This window comes from Gouania willdenowi, chromosome 1, assembly GCF_900634775.1.
Source record: "Gouania willdenowi chromosome 1, fGouWil2.1, whole genome shotgun sequence".
NCBI classification, from domain to species: domain Eukaryota; kingdom Metazoa; phylum Chordata; class Actinopteri; order Blenniiformes; family Gobiesocidae; genus Gouania; species Gouania willdenowi.
Genome location: NC_041044.1, coordinates 22,134,035 through 22,156,116, shown reverse-complemented (window position 1 = coordinate 22,156,116; position 22,082 = coordinate 22,134,035). Strand labels below are relative to the sequence as shown.

At 37.5% G+C, this 22,082-nt stretch overlaps 2 protein-coding genes across 2 annotated transcripts; both read right to left on the bottom strand.

Annotated features, from left to right (window-relative positions):
• Positions 1-3,899: 3,899 nt before the first annotated feature.
• On the bottom strand, positions 3,900-9,707 carry pla2g12a (phospholipase A2, group XIIA). Its single transcript, XM_028450870.1, has 4 exons — positions 9,375-9,707; positions 8,351-8,427; positions 6,830-6,995; positions 3,900-4,268 (listed from the first exon to the last, which is right to left on the bottom strand). Exons 1-4 carry the CDS (start codon positions 9,580-9,582, stop codon positions 4,150-4,152), a joined length of 570 nt encoding a protein of 189 aa, XP_028306671.1. The 5' UTR covers positions 9,583-9,707; the 3' UTR covers positions 3,900-4,149.
• Positions 9,708-11,696: 1,989 nt separating this feature from the next.
• Positions 11,697-22,065, bottom strand: dnajb14 (DnaJ heat shock protein family (Hsp40) member B14). Its single transcript, XM_028459854.1, has 8 exons — positions 21,862-22,065; positions 17,188-17,362; positions 15,555-15,700; positions 14,872-15,060; positions 14,662-14,747; positions 14,429-14,538; positions 12,161-12,333; positions 11,697-12,075 (listed from the first exon to the last, which is right to left on the bottom strand). The coding sequence occupies exons 1-8, from the start codon at positions 21,992-21,994 to the stop codon at positions 11,951-11,953; spliced, it is 1,137 nt and encodes a 378-aa protein (XP_028315655.1). The 5' UTR covers positions 21,995-22,065; the 3' UTR covers positions 11,697-11,950.
• Between the last annotated feature and the right edge of the window lie 17 nt (positions 22,066-22,082).

The following is a 22,082-nucleotide window of genomic DNA, read 5'->3' as shown; positions in this document are numbered from 1 at the left end:
TGCTAGGAAAAAGCGCACACGACGCGCATTACAGACGCCAATAACCTCACGACCGGCAGGTTTGTCCGATTCACACGAAATTCGCCACATGTATTCTTGACCCTAAGGTGAGCCAAAAGGATAATTATGACTACGCCCATAAATAAACAGGAAGTCGGCCATCTTGGGTCAAAAAATGGCGAAAACGCATTTGCACAAACTCGTCTGAGTGGCTCCATGCGATTCGCTTCAAAACCGGCAAGAAAACTTGAGACCCAATGAAGATTAAAAATCATCAAAAGAATTTGCGTGTCTCTAACGGTTTGGTCGTGCGCGCATTACAAACGCAATGCAAAAATGCGCACAAACTGTGATGGACCGCACGACCAGCAGGTTTGTCCTATTCATACGAAATTTGCCACATGTATTCTTGACCCCAGGATGAGCAAAAAGTTAGAGATAACTTTGCCCAAAACCAAACAGGAAGTCGGCCATCTTGGGTTAATGGAATTTCGCTTCTGCGCGAACTAGGAGCTTTACTCAATTCACTTCAATCTCGGCCAGAACACTTTAGGACCCACTGAAGATTAAAAATCATCGAAAGAATTTGCGTATCTCTAATGGTTCGGTCGTGGGCGACTGGTGCCATTTAGCACACCATAAAAGAAAAACGCTTATAAATTTCAAATGCAAAGTTCAAACTACTTCATATTTGATACACATGTTGACTGTTCATCCCTGAACAAGACTCAATGTGAAAATTACCCATCATGCCTTGAATTCTCAGAGGGCGCCGCTTTTAGTGGCGTCCAACGCTAACAGCTCTCGCAGAAAGACGATATGTCGTGTTGACTTCAAAAAAGGGTTGCATGAATCTTATAAGATGGGAACAGGTCGCTGATGAAGAAAAAGCATTCTGTGATCAGTGGGAGGGGCCAATCCCTTTCATACTGGGTTTTTTCCACCGGCGCCATTTTGTACGCCATAATAGAAAAACCGCTATAATTCTCATATACAACATTCAAACAGCCTCATATTTGATACACATATTGACTGTTCAGCCCTAATCAAGACTCAGTGTCAAAATTACCCATTATGCTTTGCATTCTCAGATGGAGCACACCAAAGTAGAAAACCGCTATATCTCTCATATACGAAATTCAGTCTCATATTTGATACACATAGGTTACCGACCCCGGCCACTCCTTCAGAGCCTACGACGCCGCTCGCGATTTTAATTATTATTATTTTTTTGTCTTTATTTTCTTATTTAAATCAAGAGTAAAAAATAATAAAGACATTTTTTTTTTCTTCCACTACTGGCTGTTTTTCTTTTTTTTTTTTTAATGGCCCTAATCCTCTTCCGTAAGATACAGATAATGAACAAACACATCAGTACCAAATAACTATGGAAGAGCTATAGATTTTTTGGTATCTCCAGCATCAAGTCATCATTAAATCTTCTTTACTCTCCCACAACTGTGAAACAGAGTATTATTATCAAAATACCAAAAGCAAAAAAAGATTGTTGATCAGAGATGGAAAACCTTTATCACAGTTAGAGACGCAAAAATGTGATTGTCTGATCCGAATGCCACATTATCAGCATTCATAGCATTTTTAAGAATTATCAATCCGAGCAATAATACAGGAAACAAAGCATTTGGTGTTTTTGTGGTGGTTTGGTAAGTTTTTATTTTCCTTTTTTGTATTTTTATGTGTATTTTTCATGTGCATATTTATTGTAGTTTTGTGTGTTATTGGAGTTTTTGTGTGTTTTTGGTGCATTTTGTATCTTTTTTGGAGTCATTTTGTGTGTTTTTAAGAGTTATTTTTGCATTTACTTTGGGGGCCGCACGAAATTAGATCGGCTGCCAGTGGCCCATGCCTGCTGTAGATTCATTGACAATAGAAGACCTATGACCTTCAGAAGCTGAGATTACAAGCTACTAACTTACATATTATTTACTGCTCTACCAAAAACAAACAAACGAACATGATGTAAAATACTAAATTTAGTTGGTGTTTCTTTTAGTGTCCTCAGGAGGCGTAAAAAAAAAAGATCACTTGCATCCATGGTTATATTAAATTGATTAGGCTATTCTCGACATTGATGTTCATGATTTCAGTGTTCTGAGGAATGCTTGCAATGCATAGTAAAACATGTTTGTGAGATAAGGAGACAAACAATGATTGTGCTTTGGGCTGTTCTGCAGGATTTTCTTGTTCAGTGTAACCTCTGTTTCACCAGTGTTACATTATATGTCTCTTATGTGTACTTAACATCCTGTATATATTTTTCAGAATACATGACAGTACATGTGATTTTACAGACAGAATAGGTCAGCATGGTTTATGTTATTGCTGTCCCTGCTGCTTGAGTCGATGCACCGATGTCAACAAAACGACTGGCCAGTGTGACTGGGTTTCCTAATACAGTTGTTCTTAAGTGGTCTGACCACTTAAGAACTGCCACGACCCAAACCAGAAACAATTTTCGGTTTTAAATAGTTTTATTAGAAATAATTTAGATGAACAGCTTTATGACAAAAGTTCTATTTTTTTAAAAATAAAAACTTTTTGATTTGATAAATAATCAGTACATTGAATGAAACAGAAAAATCCTAACCTGTATTCATATAGTCAATGTGCCAAAATAATAACAAAAAAAAACCAATTGCGTTCACTAAGAATACAACTTCAGTGACTATAGTGGCTTAGATCACCTGTGTTTATTCACGCTTTTTGGTCGCTTCAGTGATGTGACGAGTGGGGAATAATATGAATAAAATGTGTCTGGAGAGACGTGGCAGCAGCATAGGATGGCTGCATGGAGAGCCCTCCCGCTACAGTGGATATAAAGACAGTGACTGCCGCTTGATATCGCATCATTTATAAAGACTTTAATGTAATATTGTCGGGAGTCATCTCGAGGTCCAAAATAATATGTCCATAATAAAAAGCCTGAAGCGGGCCACGAACCAGCAACCCGATGCTTCCAAGAGCAATGTCATTATTTACTGCACCAAATCATTTTAATTGTCAGCTCCTGTTTACATTCTCCACAGGTTTGTATCCACTGAACTTTACTACAAACATCAGTAGATGTTTTAATGCAGAACAAGCTCTCAGTGCCTTTCACTTAATGCTTTGCATCCACAAAGTTATAAAAAAAAACTACTGATTGCAAAAAAAATACTGTAAAGCAACACATCATTAGTAATGATGTGAGCACGTCTGTGGTGTGTGATGTTACTAATGGGTTTTCTGAGAAGAGTGTTAAAAAAAGGGGGTTCCTTGGGAAACAATGTTCTGGTGGGCGGAGCCAGGTAGAAACCCAGGGTTTCTTTGATAAAACCTGCCAGGGACTAGGTTTAGTTCACGGACAATGTTACCATGGTGACATACTCAGAGAAGAACATACCTCGCGTTTAGGAATGAGATACTCAGAGTTTCCCTCATTTGAGCCCGAACATACTCAGAGTTTGAACATAACCCGCTTTATGGAATACCACTCTGGACTAGGTCTCCACACAATAGGACTGTTTAGGACTTATTTCAGCAGTTTTCTGGTACTGCTCATGTTTTCCTGCAGTCTGTGGATGTTTAAGCTTGTAAAAAGTTGCTCACGTTCATGTTTTGTTTCGCAGCATTATGGTCCAAACAGTATCCAAATAAACAGTTGACTATCGACTCTGAAGCTGGTGTGAGGAACAATAGATGTTAGAATTTCTATGATTTGACACTTTTGCAAAACAACTACACAGCCTTTTTGAGGGCAGTAAAAATATGTATTTTGCACGTTATTTGCACGTATTTTTTTGTCGGAAAGTAAAAGTTCCCGCCCCGTCTGTCGGTCCTCTGTGTGGTGAGATTAAAACATGAAGCTCTCATCCAAAGACTTCCCATAAATATTCAAATATCACAAAACACGATTTAATTTTCAAACAGAAAAATGCTGCTTGTCTGGTTTTGTCAGTCAAACAAAATATTTTGATTTGGTTTTAAAACAGCATAACCAAAGAACGAAGGGTACACGGATTGAAAACCTTAGAAAAAATGAGTTATTGTTTAAAATTTGAACTGACAAAATGAAACATTTACTGGCACCAAAAATGAAATAAATCTGAAAATCCACAAGTTTCATGCTTGTGTCGTTGTGTGTTGGTGTCAGAGTTCTTGTTTCACTTCATACTGGCATACACAAGACTGTCGCTGACTGTCCAGGTACGGCTTACAGCCCAGGTGCATGACGGCGTCAAACAGCAGCGTCACAGCAGACTCACACGCTGTAGAAACAGAAGGAAGAAAACAAAGTCTGAGAAAACTTTATGCAAATTACATTCAGAACTGAGGCATTTCAGGTTAATGTTAGTTACATGCTCTTTTGTCTTTTGATATCAGTCTAATGTAGAGGACAGTATTCTTGTAAAAAAAAAATTACATATGAACTATATAAAAAATTCCAAACTAATTAGTCTTTCTTGGACAACACTAAATCTGCATGGGAACAGGATCTCAATGGGGAGATTGCAGATGAGACTTCACGCTGTCTAAGACATAACCTAATCCAGTTTAAGATACTGCACAGACTGCATCTCACTAGAGTTAAGCTATCCAGGTTTTACGCTAATACAGATCCTACTTGTGTAAGATGTCGCCAAAAACCTGCAACGACTGGACATATATTTTATGAATGCCTAGCACTAGACTCAGTCAACAGTTAAACCCTAACCCGCTAATGGCTATATGTGGCGTACCAGATGGAGACGTAAATATAATCATCCCCAAAGCAAACTTTGTGGCATTTGCCTCACTTCAGACTTGGAGGCTTATTCTATGTAACTGGAAATCGGACAAGCCCCCGTCATTCATATCTTGGGTAAAAGAAACGTTGTCTTTAATTCCACTGGAAAAGCTTAGATACAATAGATCCAAATCGAGACAGAAATGTATTGATACATGGTCACCATTTCTAGAATTCACCATCACTCTTTCTTTTCCTCCAGCTGTATAAATATAATTTCCTTCAATTTTATATGAAGATCCATGGGTACTTATGTATGAACGTGTGCACAGTCCGTAATCAATGTATGTGTTCTCAGCTCAATATATATCCTTGATGCTGTATATCTTGGCTTCTGCTATATTTTAGTGAGTCAAATGATCAATGAGTGGTGCCCTATGCAAACAGTTGCCCCTACTTTTGTTTGTAAGATATGCATGTTTTTTTTTAAGAGTCTATTTGTACGGTTGCCTTACGTACAACCCCTGGTGCTATTGGTACGGTTACTGAAGTACAAGGGGTTAGGGTTAGGTTTAGGTTATAACCCAATAGCGCAACAATTTTTAGGGTTAGGGTAAGGTTTAGTCTTAGTCACGCGACCTAAACTGGCCAATGAATGACCAATCCTGTGGCCTAAACTGGCCAAATGGGGGCGCTACTTACGGATAGAATGTTGGTATATTGGTACGGCAACCGTACGAATAGCCACTGCCTTTTTTCCTCTTGTTTTTCACAGGTGTCGGGATGAAGGGTGGGATGGGGTGTGTTTTCTTTTATATGTATATGTTTTAACACACTGTTGCGCTGTAAAATATGAAAAACTATATAGTTGAAAAAAAATTAAATATTGCATATAAAACTCAAATATTCCACTGTTGTGCCAGTGCGTTGTTTGATGTGTGCAAGATCTACAAATGTTCAAACACATAGCGGTGTACAATCCATGCTTTGAACATGCAATGATAATAAAGGATGTTTTAATTATTGCAATAAAGACATTATTTTTTTTGACAAATAATACGTGCAAAATCCTAAATTCAAGTTTTTTAAAATTCAGCCTTTAATCAACCGGGCACGTCTGATTGAGATTAAAAATCTATTTTTCAAGACAGTCTTGTAACCGGTTAAAGTGTCTGCAACTCTTATAAAAGTGACTTTTTATCATATTTGCTAAAGCTGACACTATGTAAGGACAGCTTTACATGAAACTAGTAGATTGTGTGAAAAAACAGACTCGTTGAATTCCTCCTGCAGCTCCTGCAGCCTTTGGCAGATTGCCAGAATGCACCATGACCGAGCAAAAAGAACCAATCAGAGCAAGGATTGTGTTTGATGGGCTGTCTGACAGCTGTTGCTCACAGGCCCCGCCCCTTTCCCTTTTTTAGTGTATGGTCTGGAGGAGTAGAAGATGGAATTGGTGACTTTTCTGCTTGAAAGGTAATTACTGCTGCTTGATTTACATTATGTTTGATTTGTAATTGTTACACTAGAACTCTGTAGTGCATGTGTGCGCAGCAGCCTCTGTGTGAGCTGCTGTAAGTGACACTGTGTTGTTGCTGCTGCTGCTGAGGTGTGTGCACACGGAGAGAGAGAAGCGCTGCAGTAATATGCTTTTAATAGAGCATGTTATATTACTGTGATGTTGCTGTCGGACTAACGTTAGCTTATTAGCTCCTCTGAGGGAGGGACTTTGGAAAGTTTGGAGGCAGGGCAAGAGAGCAGCGGGGAGGGAGGGATCTGAGCATTGCAGACTGCACTTTTAATTTTAAGCGACTTGCTCATGATCCTAGATTGATGGCCCACAGGGGATTCAAACCAGCGACCTACCAGTTACAGGCCGCCTCCTTAACCATTAGGCCACCACTGCCACGATACTTTTGTGGAAGCAAAATAAAACAACCTGAAATATATTTGTGTAAAACAGCAACAAATAAATGCTATATTTGTATTTAATGTCAACAACAACAATAACAATCTTTACTGAAACTAAAATGACTCAAAACTTGTTTTTCTTCTCCAGTAAAATAAGCGTGAGAGCGTGAACACAGTGGGTCGGTCTCTTACCCTGGACACTCTGAGTCAGTCCCAGAGTTTTCTGCACATTCCTGCAAATGGTTTCGAGGCAGTCCTGAAACTGGTGATCACAGTCACGTTTCTCACGGCCACAGGTGTCGTAGCAACGATCGTGTTGGTTACAGCATTTGGTCATGGAGGGTATACCTATATCAAACTGGGGAAAAAAAAACTCAGTGACTCCATTTGTAATGCATTTGGTGTTTGTTGTTCTTTTGACATTATTACATAACAGATTTTCTCAACTGGTTTGAGGCTTTTGTGTTCATTTTGAATGGCATTCATAAGTTTCAAACGTTTACTAAGTAACATATTGCCATCTATTACAAAAGGTATACACTACGGTACAAAGTAAGGATTTTGCACCTCTGTGATAGTTGCGTAACTCCATAAATCAAATGTTTTAAACTGTATCTGTATGTTAATCAAAAGTTGTTCTTATCCACTACACATGCCAGTGTGACCCCAAAAACTCTGCTAAAAAGACATTTCATGGCGGATGCTGATATTGTGGTTTTCACAAAAACATTACAAGGAACACAATAAACAATGCGGGACAAAAATGGCGTGACGAGCATTACCGTCAAGTCTGGTGACAAAATCATGGTAAAAATGAAGTAAACTTGGGCGCAGTCTTTCCATTCTTCCACGGGATTCCCAATCCCACAATGCAATGACAAAAACTTTTCCGAAGTTGAAGTCACGTGATCATTTGACAACAACCTGTTAGTTTATGGTAGAGTCAAAAACAAGCTTTTGAGAGGCAATTTCTATCTTTATTTGTTTGAGTACATCTTACCAAAGGATTTATTTATGAGAACACCTTTTGATGACATACAGGTACATTTTAAACACTTCCTTGTGATTTTAACATTCTTTATGTTTTTAAATTTCCTTATCACAATAAATGGACTTAAAATAGCATTAAAATCACTAGGATGTCTTACAGCAGGGGTGTCAGACTTATTTTTGCTCAGGGGTCGAATACAGTGCAGTTTCAGCTGAAGTGGGCCACAGATCAGTTAGAAATAAAGTGTGATTATGTGCCCTAGTTTTCACTTCCACATATAACTGATATATACAGTTTGAAAGACACTGACAATATGCAAGCAATACGTGACGAATAACAGTCCCTGAAAGTGTAATACTTCAAAAACCCTTAATTTTGTGACTAGATTTTTGTAATTTAGAAGAGTTTTGTAGGGAACAAATAAGACTACAGTCATGTGATATAGGTACAAAAGTCCCTGCAAATATTGTGTCATTTTATTAAAACTGTGTATTTGGACAAAGAAAGCTACATGTTGGGTAATTTATGCAGTGATTCATGTTTTCTCTGTCATTTTTACTTTTTCCTGTGGGCCGAATTGGATGATCTAAAGGGCCGGATTTGGACCCCGGACTGTGAATTTGACACAGAGGTTGCCAAGACCTAATCTAAAGTATGTAATATCGTTGCAGACAATAATCCTGTTGAAACTTGAGCCTCATAAGAACATCAAAGAGAAGTACCTGAATCCCAAACAGTGGAGAGCCGCATCCATTGGGTGGTGGATGCTTGTACCCAGGACGGGAAACTGGTTTATAACCTGTGAGACAGGAGCAAAGGTGAATAGGTTTCTTCATCCTCTACTCTCACTTATCTTGCCGTCGGAGATAAACACACCTGTGCACACAAATAAATGGTTTTACTGTGCCTCTCTATAACTTAAATAGAATCTATACTGACACAAACACATGCAACTGGTAGGACCAGTCAGAACATATTGTACAGCTTCAAATATCATCCACTGTTTTGATACAATGTATTAGGAAGTGTCTATTAAAACGGAAACGTATCAGTAGCCTGTGTTTTCACAGTGTCAGAATAGCCAAGTGGTCTAAGGCGCCGCACTCAAGGATTAATCCCTCTGCTACCATGGGTTTGAATCCCACTTTTGTTTTCATTTTAACACGACAAATTCCACCTTTAAAAATACATATACAAAAAAAAATAATAAACATTTTAGGGTATTTCCTGGGTTAGGGTTAAAATAAAAGGTTTAGTGGGGTAGCTAAAAATAAATATGAGCTAAAATAAAACTGACGGAACTTTAAGTCACGTGGTGCACCTATCGCGACACCTAAAACTGGCCAATGAGAGGCACTGCGTATGAATAGACGGGAGGTCTATTGATACGTTCCCGTATCAATAGCCATGGTTGATGTATTGTAAAAGTAATATTTGCCTTTTCCACTGCATGTTTTGTATTAATATTAAATACAGGTTAGTGTATTTAATTTTAAAAGTACACAGCATGTTTTAGTGCCATCTAGCGGCTTTTTTTTTTTTTTTTTTAAATTGTTGGTAAATTAGGTCCTCTCACATTTTTGGGTCTAATCATAAGGAAACAAGAAACCCTGTTTGTTATTTAAATGTAGTAAATATCAAATGTGATATTTACTGAGTAAGTTACCTGAAAATACAAATGTAATGGATTTGTACCCCAGCAGTGGATATGCAAAGCAGTGTTTTGGACACATACGTAATGCTTACCATCACTACATTTGTAATGACACAGGCCGTCGTCGCCTCCAAAAAGATCCAGTGCTGCGTTCAAGTACGTGTCGATCTTATGTATTCCGTTACGGATGGTTTTCAGAGTCATTCTCCAGTCTGGAGTCTCGGGCTCTTGTGTGGAGTCGAATCCGTGTGAGACACAGCTACAGTAGAACAAAACCCAGAGAACCTTACACAGCTGCATGGTTTCACTGGAGCAGCTGTTATGGAAACATCTGAGCTCAGCCTTCGCCTTCTTTTCATTTCACAGCATTGAAGCCATTGGAAACAACCCAGCCGCACACTGAGTGAAGTCACTTCCGTTTCGGTGTCTGGTTCTATCACGTGACCACTGATAAACAAACTACGTCATACGACGCGTTGCCAGATACTTTTGCGGTAATACCTGATTAATTACGCCAAACCTATTAAAAACTGCACTCAACCTCAAATAATAGTAATAAAATAAAACAAAAAGTATGGAACACACGGATGTTTATGAAGTTATTTTATTTTTAAAATGTTATACCAACTAAATCGATTAAAATTAAAATTCACGATGGTGCAAATGTCCAAAGACATGTACATCCTGTAATTTGGCAGTGATAGTACAGTTTTTAAGGGTATTTAGGCTGTAAGTAATTTTTATTTATAGAGCGTTTTTCACAGGTCAAAATCACAAAGTGCTTTTCACAAATTTCTGTATAATCCCGTCTAAAGAGAACATGGAAGAACAGCAACAAATAACATGGAAGACAAAAATGGGAGAACTGTGGGTCGCCAAGGGCATTTGAGGCGCCCCGTATGAAAAATAAAGGGAAAACAACATAAGGAGAGGTGAGGGGGAAAAAGCAGATTATAAACCAAAGCAGAGAAGATGAAGACTCAAACTTTGCCCTCCTTTGATACAGTCAAAAATTATGGTTCAGAGCCGAGAGTTTAGCTGGTAGTAGGAGGTTGAGAGGGGGGAGGGTGAGGACAGAGAGTCACATCAGCAAGGGCAGATAGGGAGCAGAGCGGGGGAAGAAAAATGCGACCATCTTCGTCAAGAAGCCGAAGAGAATGTGTGTGAAATCCCTGCAAAAGACCAGCATTACAACATCTCCTGACTTGTGTACAATGTCAGATGGTTCGGCTCCTTCAGACCCCCACAGATCTGTCAGGGATTAGAAAATGATGAAAAATGCTATTAATATATCATGCTGTGTGTGATTTTCACAGATAGTGTTCTGCTAAAACACAAGGTATATTTAGGTAAATGTTGAATACTTACTTTTTTTTGGGAAAATCAAAATATGGGCACCCTATAATGACTTCTAAGAGTGATATATACAGTATATTTATTAACGATATATCTCAATTTTTGATAATAAAAATGTATACCACGCCCCATGATCAATTATTTTTTACAATGTCTGCCTATGTCATCAAAGGTTAGCGTTACATGTAGTGCCCTTTCATGCACAGTTGAAATAAATGTCAGACCAACTGACTGACGTGAATAATTTTCTTTTTTAACTATGACTCATTAAATGTATGATTCAACTTTTGTTTTCAGATGAGGAAAGTAAGGTAATTAAAAGCAAATTAACAAACCTAATTTTAAATTGTCTACAAATATCTCGTTGCAGTAGGAGATCAAACATCAAGAAATGTGTTTAAAATGCATGAACTTTTTAAAAAAAAATTATATACATAATATACCATTATGGCAATCTGTCCCACCTTTCAGTTGTTGAACAGAAAAATCCAGATGGAAAATCATTAAGAATGAATCACAACACTATTTAAAATGTGTTTAGTTCTAATAAGATTACAGATAGCTTGTCAGTGTCCGTGTACTGGTCAGTGGAAACAAATTTATTTAATGATTAGGCAAACATGGAAGAAAAATCTTATCTCTTCTATAGTTACATGAATAAATGCTTAAATTTCAAACATTCCAGAATGAAAATGTACAACCATTTAGGAATTAGTTTCATAATTCTTCCATATTTAGTCCCCAAAGACTTCACATTTTGCAGTCAAAAATATAAAATGTTCTCTGGTGACATTGTCACCACAATCTCTTTGTGATCCACAGAACCTCACCTACACATGGTAGATTGTTTATCAAAAAAAAAAAAAAAAGATCAAACCTTCTGGGTTTAAATAACAGACGTAAGTTGCCAACTGTGCAGACTGAACTTAATATATTTAAACATGTGAAAAGAAAATGCTGAAATCTGTTGGTCCTAAAACAGCAATATGCTAGTGCAAAACGTATCACAGGTTTTCAGAAATCCACAGACATGCCTTCACAATAAAGTGTCCTTGTTCTTTCACAAGAAACAATAAGAGCAAAGTAAAAATAGTTCTTTCAACAGTGTGTGTCCAATGCTTTTTTTTTTTTTTTGCAACAAGGCGATTCCTGGGTTCAGGCTGGAGCGGCAGAGTTGACAAATGACTGGAGGGGAAGGACTTTGACAGAGCGCAAGTATCAGCTTTTGCATTTTCTTCTCAAGTAAAGACTTTAAAAAAAACAAACATTTATAACTATTCATGTACAATATTAAGATGGACAAATAACTGGCTCATCCGCCTCGAAATAGATTATTTAGTCTGTCCAGCTCCTTGCAGTTATCCATGGTCATGAGCTCTGCTTTCTTGCGCATTCGATCATCTCTATAAACTTTAGCAGCGTACAGCAGATCTGTTTCTATAAAAGATACAAAGAGAAACTATTTGAGAGACTGACAACCACAAGGAGCTCTTTCTGACGCTGAATCATTTTATTCACTCACTTGTCTGTCGCTCCTTCCAGCAGTTATTACGGACATTGGTTACGTAGTCTTCCTCCACATTTTTTTCAATCTGGTGGAGCGCTGAGCCCTTGAACTCAGACTTAAAATCTCGATTTACATAGTAGTCTACGTGCAGATTCTCTGTATGCCTCTTTATGGTTTGACCCGTAGACCTGGAGGAGATAGATAAAGTACAAGCATTCATAAAACCACAGACAATGACAGTGGTTGGTGACATATTAGGCCAAATTATGTGAAAGCTGATGCTCCTGATTGACTTTATTAGATAAAATCATAGTGTATGCCTCATAGATCAATAAATAGAACAATTTACTAGTGATGCACAGAAAACTTAAAAACTGGTAATCTTCTGCAAAAAAAAATCCAACGTATCAGCCCATTCTTCACCAAGATCTATTCAGATCCTCTGTACTTCATTGCCATGTGTACTTGATCTACATCAGTGGTCACCATCATGGTGTCCGTGGGCACCAGGTAGCCCACATGGACCATGCGAGGTCCCCTCAGGCCTGTTCTGGAGCTCTCTGAAATCTGATTTACTTACCAGGCTTTAAACCCACACAGATAAATACAGTCAGCACCTTAGTAGAGTCACACACTGCTGCACTTTATATGTTTTGTATTAAATGAACCATTTTTGAGTGTTTATTTTCAATTGTGACAAATGTTTTTAGGCGTCACAGATTTGGTGTATGGGTTGTGACTTGTGTCAAACTCAAGGCCTGGGGGCCAAATCCAGCCCTTTATGCTTTCCAATTTGGCCCGCAAAAGAAAGTTAAAAAAAACCAAAAAAAAAACATAAAATATTGTGTAAATTACCAAATAATGCAGTTGCAGATCTCAGCTATTCTAAATACACAAATTCAAATAAACTCCACAAAATTTGGAAGATCGCAATTTCCCCATGCTTTTATCACGACTGCTTTCATTTTAAATGTCAAATTGTTCAAATGACTATATTTTCCCAAAATTAAATAAAAATGACACAAAATCAATGAAATTTAAAAAAGAAAATCCTGCAGGGACTGATATCTGTCACTTAATGCATGAATATCGTCAGCGCATTACATACTTTAAGTTTTATTTATACGTCGAAGTGCAAACTTCTGGAAATTATTGTCGAAATTGCTTGTTTACCTGTTCTAAAATCTGCGGCCCAGTTAAGATCAAACTACTTGATATTCAGTCGCTGAAATAAGATGAGTTTGACACCCCTGTGATATAATTTAGCAAAATATTACATAATGGGTAAATTGTACAAACATGTTACACGAGTATTTAAAGTTGTCAGTGGCTAGTAAAATGGGTACTTGAAGATTTCCTGTGAAATGTAATAAAATGGAAATAAGCTCATAAATCTGGAGAAATGAAATGTTGCATGTTGAAACTTAAAGTGAAAACGTATAAGATTTAGTATTCATTAACTGCAAATGTGGGAATTAAGCCACGCACGCAAAAAATGAGCCACGACGCGATGGATGCGGAAAACCCAGATTGGAGATGCGTGAGTTAAGTGAAAATAGTAAAAGTCATGGCCATAAACGCAATGGTTCTAATAACTGGCAAAATCTTTTCTTTCAGTGTTTCTGTTTTCGGCCTTGGTTCCCCCATTTTCAGTTTTTTGTTTTGACCAAGAATTTTCATCCTTATTTTTCACTCAAAAGAAACAAAAAAAGGTTAAAATTTCCACTTAAAAGTTGCTTCTATCATCTTTCTGTTGTCCGTGGTTGACATCATGCAATGCATTGTGGGACGTGGAGTCACGTTTACGTTGGAGATGAAAACCAACTTTCAAGTGGCTATTTCAACCTTTTACATCGTTTTTTTCCCCGAGGAAATAATCTCCGATTTATTGATCAATGAGGCCTACATTGTGGATTTATCTAATAAAAACGTGTTGTGGTTAGCAGCTTTAATTACAGATGGGACAGAGCATTCCGTCCATGCTCTGTGTTAATTCTGTTCATATTTCTGCACGTTAATAGAAAGCTAATGGATGCAAATTGAGCAGTATGAGCCGTAACTATAGGAACAGTGGGCCTCTCATTATTTGTCTCATAGTTCTGCTGACATAAGCAGACATGATGTAAGAGGCTTTAGGTTTTGTTGACACACAAATGTAAAAAATAACCATTGCTTTTGTTGAGGAGAATATTTGACCTTAACGAGGTCTTTGATTTCTGTTCAACACAAATATCTGTACATAATTAAACGTAATGCTGTCTGTTCATCTGTGTGTTTACGTACGGTCTGGAGTAGAGGCTGTAGGGTGGAGGAGACACCATCATCTGGCTCAGTATAGACACTAAAATCAGGATCACGATTGGCATCAGCTGGATGAACATTGAAAATCCACCCTAGAAACAAAAAGTATCGTATTTATCAAAGGTGAAGTCAGAGAACACAACACGATGCATCCATAAATGTGGATACAATCAAATCACATGAGGAAAAAATGTGGAAATGCTAGGACTACATACATCACCCCTTTCTTCTGTTCGCTCCTGTCGATAATTTGTGTGATTGCTGTAGCTTGTTCTGCCATTAGTGAAAGTGTGAGGACTTGCTGTAGATACAAAAAAGTTATGACAAGTCACCAACTTAAAAAAAAAAAAACAAACTCAGGATGAGTTTGAACACCTGTACGTTTCCATGGCTGAGAATAAACTGATTAGTCTGTGCTCACTCACATGAGGGAAAACCACCTCCAAAGAACATGTTAAAGAGGTCCTCTGGGGTGATGTCGGGATCAAAGCCTCTGTGGAAGTCGAAGCCGGCTCCATGTGAGTGACTTCGACTGCTGGGTTCCTCCCCTCCCGTCAGGTCGTACTGTCGTCTTTTCTCTGTGTTGCTCAGCACTGCATAAGCATTGCCAATTTCTACACAAAAAGCAGAGTTGACAGAAACAGGTTTTGGTTTTCTTCATTTCCTTAATTTTTTAAAAAATCCTGCATTGACTTTTATTTACTTTGGCCGCTTACAAATTTTGAGAATCCAATTTTTTTTTAAAAGCCAACTATGCCATCCTTACTAGTTATGTTGTTTACATCAAAAACAAGCAATTCTGAATTTCTAACAGACTTAAAAATGTTAGACAGCTTAGATAATCCATGAAAATTACCACTGAAAAGCATGTCCACAACAGTTATTGTGTGACTGTTCTCCTATTATAGTTAAACCATTACAGTACAGGTAAAGATTGAAGAAAACCTCTAACTGAAACCATGTCATTATAGATGCATGTGGATTTAGTAAATATGCATGAAATATACATGAGCAAAATCAAGTAAAGCACCAACAAGAATATAACTAAAAGATCACAAACTCTACAATCTAAGTAACATTAATTCTGCAAACAACCTAAGCCACTTACTTTTAAAGGCCTCTGTGGCCCCTGGTGCATGGTTTTTGTCCGGGTGGAACTTGAGAGCCAGTTTTCTGTAAGCTTTCTTCAGATCTTCTTCACTAGCTTCTTTGTTGACACCCAGCACCTCATAGTAGTCTTTACACCGCTTTATTCTAAGGAACAAACCACATTAAGTTAGTAAGACAGGCAAAAAACATATGCAACACTACAGCATAACTGTCTGGCCTTCTTTATTGAGAGTTTTCTTTAGGGATCAAATGGTTTTCACCCTCTAAACTAACGCAGGTGTGACACGTTGACTCTTAAAGTGGCAGTATTGTGAAAAAAATTACTTTATTATGGTTTTGCTACGGTGATATACATCCCTTTAGCCTCATTTAAAAGGTCAAAGTTGAAAAACTTCTGTTTCCTCCCTCCCTTGTTATTCCACATTTTGTAAAAAGTCAGCCCCTCGAGTTGGATTTTTCTTGCCATGTGACGTCTAATCGTGGAAACTCCTCCTACCCTATGAGAATGTGCGCTCCTCTCTCTCAAACTAGCTCACAGCTAAAACAAACACTGCGGTTTAATACAGAATATATATTATACTTTGTCATATATGTAAAGCTACATACACTAAATGTGTTCTCTGCATTTAACCCCTCCCTGTGGAGCAGTGGCAGCCACGGTGTAGTGTCAGGAGCAGTTCCATTTTTAGTATCCGTTATATCGCCTCGTATCACCTTTGACTTGATCTGACGTGTTTGTGACACTGCGATGCAGCGGTTGGACAAAACAAATTATTATCACCTTAAATGCACAATTGCTGTAGTTAATAGAAATGAGGAGGAGAAGGAAGTGCCTTAGCAGCTTAACACTCCGGTGAGTGTTTGCGTGCACGCACGCACGCAATACTATGTTGTTGGGGTTCCTCGAATAAATGAAGATGGGTGAAAAAAGGCATAATACAGGACCTTTAACTGATCAAATGGCCTCCATATTATTACACAGACATAAAACAAGAAGAAAAATATTTAAACCACTGGGGTGTTCCAGATAGAACCATTAACACTTTAATCTCTTCAGACTAATTTTGGACCACTTTTTTTGATTTGAAGTAAAATCTAACATTTCAGAAAACATGAAAAATACAAAAAAGTTTGTAAACAGTAAAAACTAGCAAAAAATAAGCATCATAATTAAATTGTAGTTTAAAATTAACTGTGTTATTTGACACTTAAAGGTCCCTGTGGTCATGGGATGGATGGAGACAGATGTGTATCCAACACTAAACCTTAGTAACCATTGGCCACTTTTAAAGATAAAAGTTAAAAAGGTACCATTGAATTGTTCAGGATGAGGATCATGTGGTCCATTATTAGAGCGCGTGGTGACAACTCGTTGCTTTGTACACAGTGCAAATATTCCTCCTAGCCTCTCATGGGAAGCACATTCAGATAAAGAGGTTCCCATAGCAATGGCTGAGTGAGGACAGAACTACAGACAGCAGTGTGTCCCTTTTAAACCAAACTCTTTATAGATGAAAGGCTTCATTTGATGTAAAAATTTAGGAAAAGCTAAAAATAGTAAAAGGTAGTTAACAGATTAGAACACACTTATCAAAGGAGAATTGTGGACATTTGGCATAAAGAACACCCACCTTTGCACGCCTTCAACCTGCTCTGACTCAAAGGGTTTGGATGAGTCCCCTCCTCCAGGTTCATGTCTTTCCTGTTCGTGCTGAGCCTTTGATGTTTGGGAGCGGTCTCCTGTTCTCCTGCGATATGCACTACTACCCGCTGAGCTCCCATTCATTGTTAATGCCTCCAATAAAGCTGAAGAACACAGAAACAAGGCTCATGATAAATACTATATTCAGGAATAATTAAATGGGAAAATAATATTTTAGCTTTAAACTTTATCTATTAACTCATTTCCAGTTTATTTTAGAGCTGCCTTGTTTAAACTGTAGATTAAAAAATAAAGAGCACATAATAAACATTAGCTCACCTAGAAGCAGATAACCAAATGACAATGATACCATTGTTTATAGCCTGATGCATATATTTAAGACACAGCAGCAGCTTTAAGGCTCAAAGGCAGATGATTCACTAAATAATAAAGAGTAGGGGGAAAAAAAAAACTAAATATTTGTTTATAAACGCAGACCATTACAAACTCCTACAATTCAGGGACTTTTGTCTTTGATTCATTTTCAGCATTTCTTTTAGGAGTGCACAGCAGCTTCACAGCAGACTATTTATCTCTGCTTTACCTGAAAAATGGATTTTAAGTGAAACAAATACAGTAACTTCTCTATCAATAGATTATTCATTATAGTCTGTGTGAAATGTTAGTGCAACCCTCCTCCTATAATCCCTCCTTCCCAGAGCCCTTAGGCTGCTTAACATGATGAAAAGTGAGTATTGTTTGGTGAAATTATTTCTCATGCTGTGTATTCTCTGTTTGAGCTTCAGTGTTTGTATTTTTAGTGCTGCATCGTCTTAATTAGCACTCAGTGCTTGTCACTTTATTGTCATGTCCACTTATACATTTACAGTACGGTGTTGATTAATAATATTGTAGACTTTTCTAATAAATTTGTGTTTTGGACGGGCAGAAATTTAAATAAAGTCAATGGTTAAAAATGCCTTTTTGGAGTTTACCAGCAATTATTTTCCTTTAAACCTCAGGGGGGACAAATTAGTCCTTTCCAAACAAATTAGATTTATTATCCATGTCATGCCTTCTCTTATTATTGTGTGCTAATGTTCTTGGATTTTTAATATATTTTATTTTATTCATTTTCTAATCTAAAACTGAGCCAAAAATGTTGAAAACTTATTTTTAATGACATAATACATGAGACATTTTAACGATCACTGACTAAACAATTCTAGACCAGTGTTTTTTAACCTTGAGGTTGTGACCCCTAGTGGGGTAATAAAAGTATTAGTGATACAATTTTTTATTTATTTATATATTACTGTTTTTCAAATTAAAGCGCCACACACAAGTTCAAACAACTGTATTCTATACGTTTACTTTCTCAAATATAAATAAAAAAGACAGTCAACATCCCCCGCCAAATTGGTTGTCATAACTCACAACCTTGAAACGGAACAAGGGCTATAACTCCAGAAATAATAATTGCGCGCTTCTCATTTTCAAACTCTATCAAGGTATTGATACTCTGAAGCCACACACCAAATTTAGTTAGGCAAAAAAAAATAATAGTTATGCTTCCAGTTACGTGACCGACCCTATTTAAAAACGCCGACCCTAATTTTTTTTTCGTGGTCAAATCAAGTGCAGTCTCTAAAAAGCCAAATAAAGTACAACAGCAAACTACATGCAGTAGCGCTCAAGCGACTTCACCACTCAGCAAGCCTTGCAGCGCCACAACGTGGTAATGCAGGAAGTTTGACGCATTAACTTCCTGTTTGTGTTTCCAGCACGGCCACAATCAATGCAATGGCATCAACGCTTGAAAAGGGTAAGATTCCCATTTTTGATTTGAGAAACTCCATGACAGCATTATATTTTAGTGCTATGATATCCCCTGCTATGGCTATGACCAAAATCTGTGATGGAAAGAAGCTGAACATTCTCAGTGTTTACATAATGTCATGACAGATCTAGCGTTGCTATGGCCCATGCCACATGTCATGATATGACATTGCAAGCGTTGGCGTTCAATCAATAAATGCCTCGTGTGAAACAGAAATGCATTGATTTCTTCACGGAATATTTCTTTAAAATGCTAAAATTGCTAGCAACAAAACATTGGTTGATATCTCTGAGAAAATTTAAGGAAAACAATTTGCGTAGCAATAATTGCAGCAATTCAACATTTATATATGAAAGTATTGCTAAACATGTCAATTTTTGTGTAGCAGTCACATGAAATTTCATTGCAAATTGCTATTCGATATCAAAATTTTTTTTCCCTGTATCTTATTTTCAAGTCTGCTATAATCTTTAAAATAGGTCTTTGGTGTTGTGCATAGATCTACTTGTCATCTATAATAGTATTGGAGTGCAATATTGTTTTTGCAGTTTATACCATATTTTGAGTATATATACACATGTATTCAGTACTTTTAAAGGCCAAATTTGCACAAATATCAACAGTTCCTGAGAAAAGCTGTCCCCTTTAACTCTTAAAACCTATACACCCCCCTTCCGCACTTTGTGGCGGGGGATAATAAAATGCAGAATAAAAATATGTGAGCTGGTGCATCTTGTCACTTGGCTACGATTCGTAACACAATACAACAAACATGATCAAAAACTGATTCTAAAAAAGGAAAAAAATGTATCTGAGGTCACCAGAAATTTGTGGTACAAAAATAGGGACACGACCCAAAAATGGTTGGTAACCACTAGTTTAGACCTTTGTCACAAGAACATTGTCTATTTTAGGTGCGGCCTTTAAATGTGAACGAAAGCTGATGGTCCTCCACACAAAGTCATTAAGATTCCTTATAAATCTTAAGTAACTTATGGGTTGTACTTTTTTTCCCTGTGTGTACTCAGAAATGAGAAAAACTTTGTCTTCCGCTGACCAAAAATCGTTTTTGATGTACTCATACTAACAGCACAACACAAGCAAGGAATATTGAAACATATTAAAATTATACAGCTTTGAAAAGAAAAAAGGTGGAACGTGATAGAGTGCAAAGCAGGAAAATAATTATAAACTATTGTTTCGTTTGTTTAAAATGTTGATGGCGGTGTGGCTAAAAGTGTTGCAGTAAGTGTTTTTTCCTGGACAGATGGTAGTAGAAACTGAAAGGAATTGTGTGGGGGGGATCTGTCGTGAATGAGGTTGGCTTTACTTGGAGTCTGGGTTTAACCTGTTCTTCCACTTGCTTGGTTGATGATCCAGGAATGTTTTGACTTGTTTTTGACAGAGAAAGAGCTGTACCAGGATGTGACGTTAAAAGTGAGGACTGATTTAATGAGTGATTTGTAAACGTCTGTTAAAATCCCCTCTCTAACGTGGAAGCCCCTGAGCTTCCATCAGCAGGAACATGCATTATTGAACCTTCTTATCGACAGAGTCAATATTTTTCCTGTCTAACCCAGCTCACATTGGTTGAAAGGAAGCTTACAACCCTGGATAGTAGTAGTAGTAGTAGTAGTAGTAGTAGCACGTCATTGGGTCAACAGCTAACTATTACACCGGTGTGCTGCTTATCTTATAGACTATTTATTGCTTAATCTAGCTTGCTGTTTCTGTTTCATCATGACTTGCGGGGATAGAACCACATGTCTTCTGCAACAAATATAATAGTGTTGGCAGCGTCCTTATAGTTTTCAGCTGCACTGTGGTCGTGTGTCCTGGATTAGTCTTTACTCGGAGCCTCTCTAGGTCAATGATTCAATTATAGGATTGTCCATGTGGCCAGGACAGCATGGATACTAGTCCATGTGTTCCACCACAAAACTGATATTTCAATAAGGATGTGTAAGTGAGTGTAAGTGAAAGTGAAATTTGTTGGAAAAAGATAATAATAATAATTATAATACATTTTATTTGCAATGCACTTTACAATTGATACCAAATCTCAAAGCGCTACAAGATTACAAACAATACAACACAGCATATATTAAAAGACAGGACTAAAAACAAGCATTAAGCACATAACCAATTACAGTATAATTTGATGTTTATGCACCCATTCGCCATGATTCTTAAATTCTAATGTTAATATTACATTTCCAAAAGACAGTTTATATTAAACAGTGGAGCATAGTAATGTATGCATCCGTAGGTATGGCGTAGTGGCAGTTTTTTTTTTTTTTACTGTGACGGATCTACTGGTTATTAATTTATCTGGTAACTGACTTCCGCAAATGCTTGAAACAAATTCCATGACAACGTCACGTTTTAGCTACATTGCTTGTGTCGATATATTAAAATGAATTGGAGATAATTATATATATATATATATGTATATATTAACTATATATCAAAACAGGGGACTTGTTTTCACTGCTATTTCAAATACTGTTGTTACAAAAAACTGAACATTAGCCGGTGTTCCGGTTCACCGTTTTGACAACTGAACATAAGCCGGTGTTCCGGTTCACCGTTTTGACAGGTAAACTATTTATTTATTTATTTATTTTTAATGCTTAGTCGTTAGATGGTTAAAACTATGCTAGCTTCCCCAATCAACTCTTTCTCGTATCATTAAACCTTATGGTTGTCTTTCCCTGTCCTTAGCTTGTGTTTACGCCATGTAATTAGCCATAGCCTGGGCTACATGCTAACAGCTGATGATTCCCCAGAAACAGACGCTTATTCAGCAAAACACTAACCTACCTTTGGCTTTCTCGGTGGGGTAAAGCTTTTCTGCCTTGTTAAGAAACTTCAGCGCTTTCTCTTTATCCCCGGCGTCAATTGCGCCGGTCGCTATGTGGATACATTTCTCTGCTTCGTCCCTGTTCCCTTCCATCTTTAGTTCCGTCCTCTTCCTCCGCTAGAGTCAGCTGAGCGGCTCCCACACCACGTGGTCTACGTCACCCACTGGAACTCAGATCAAA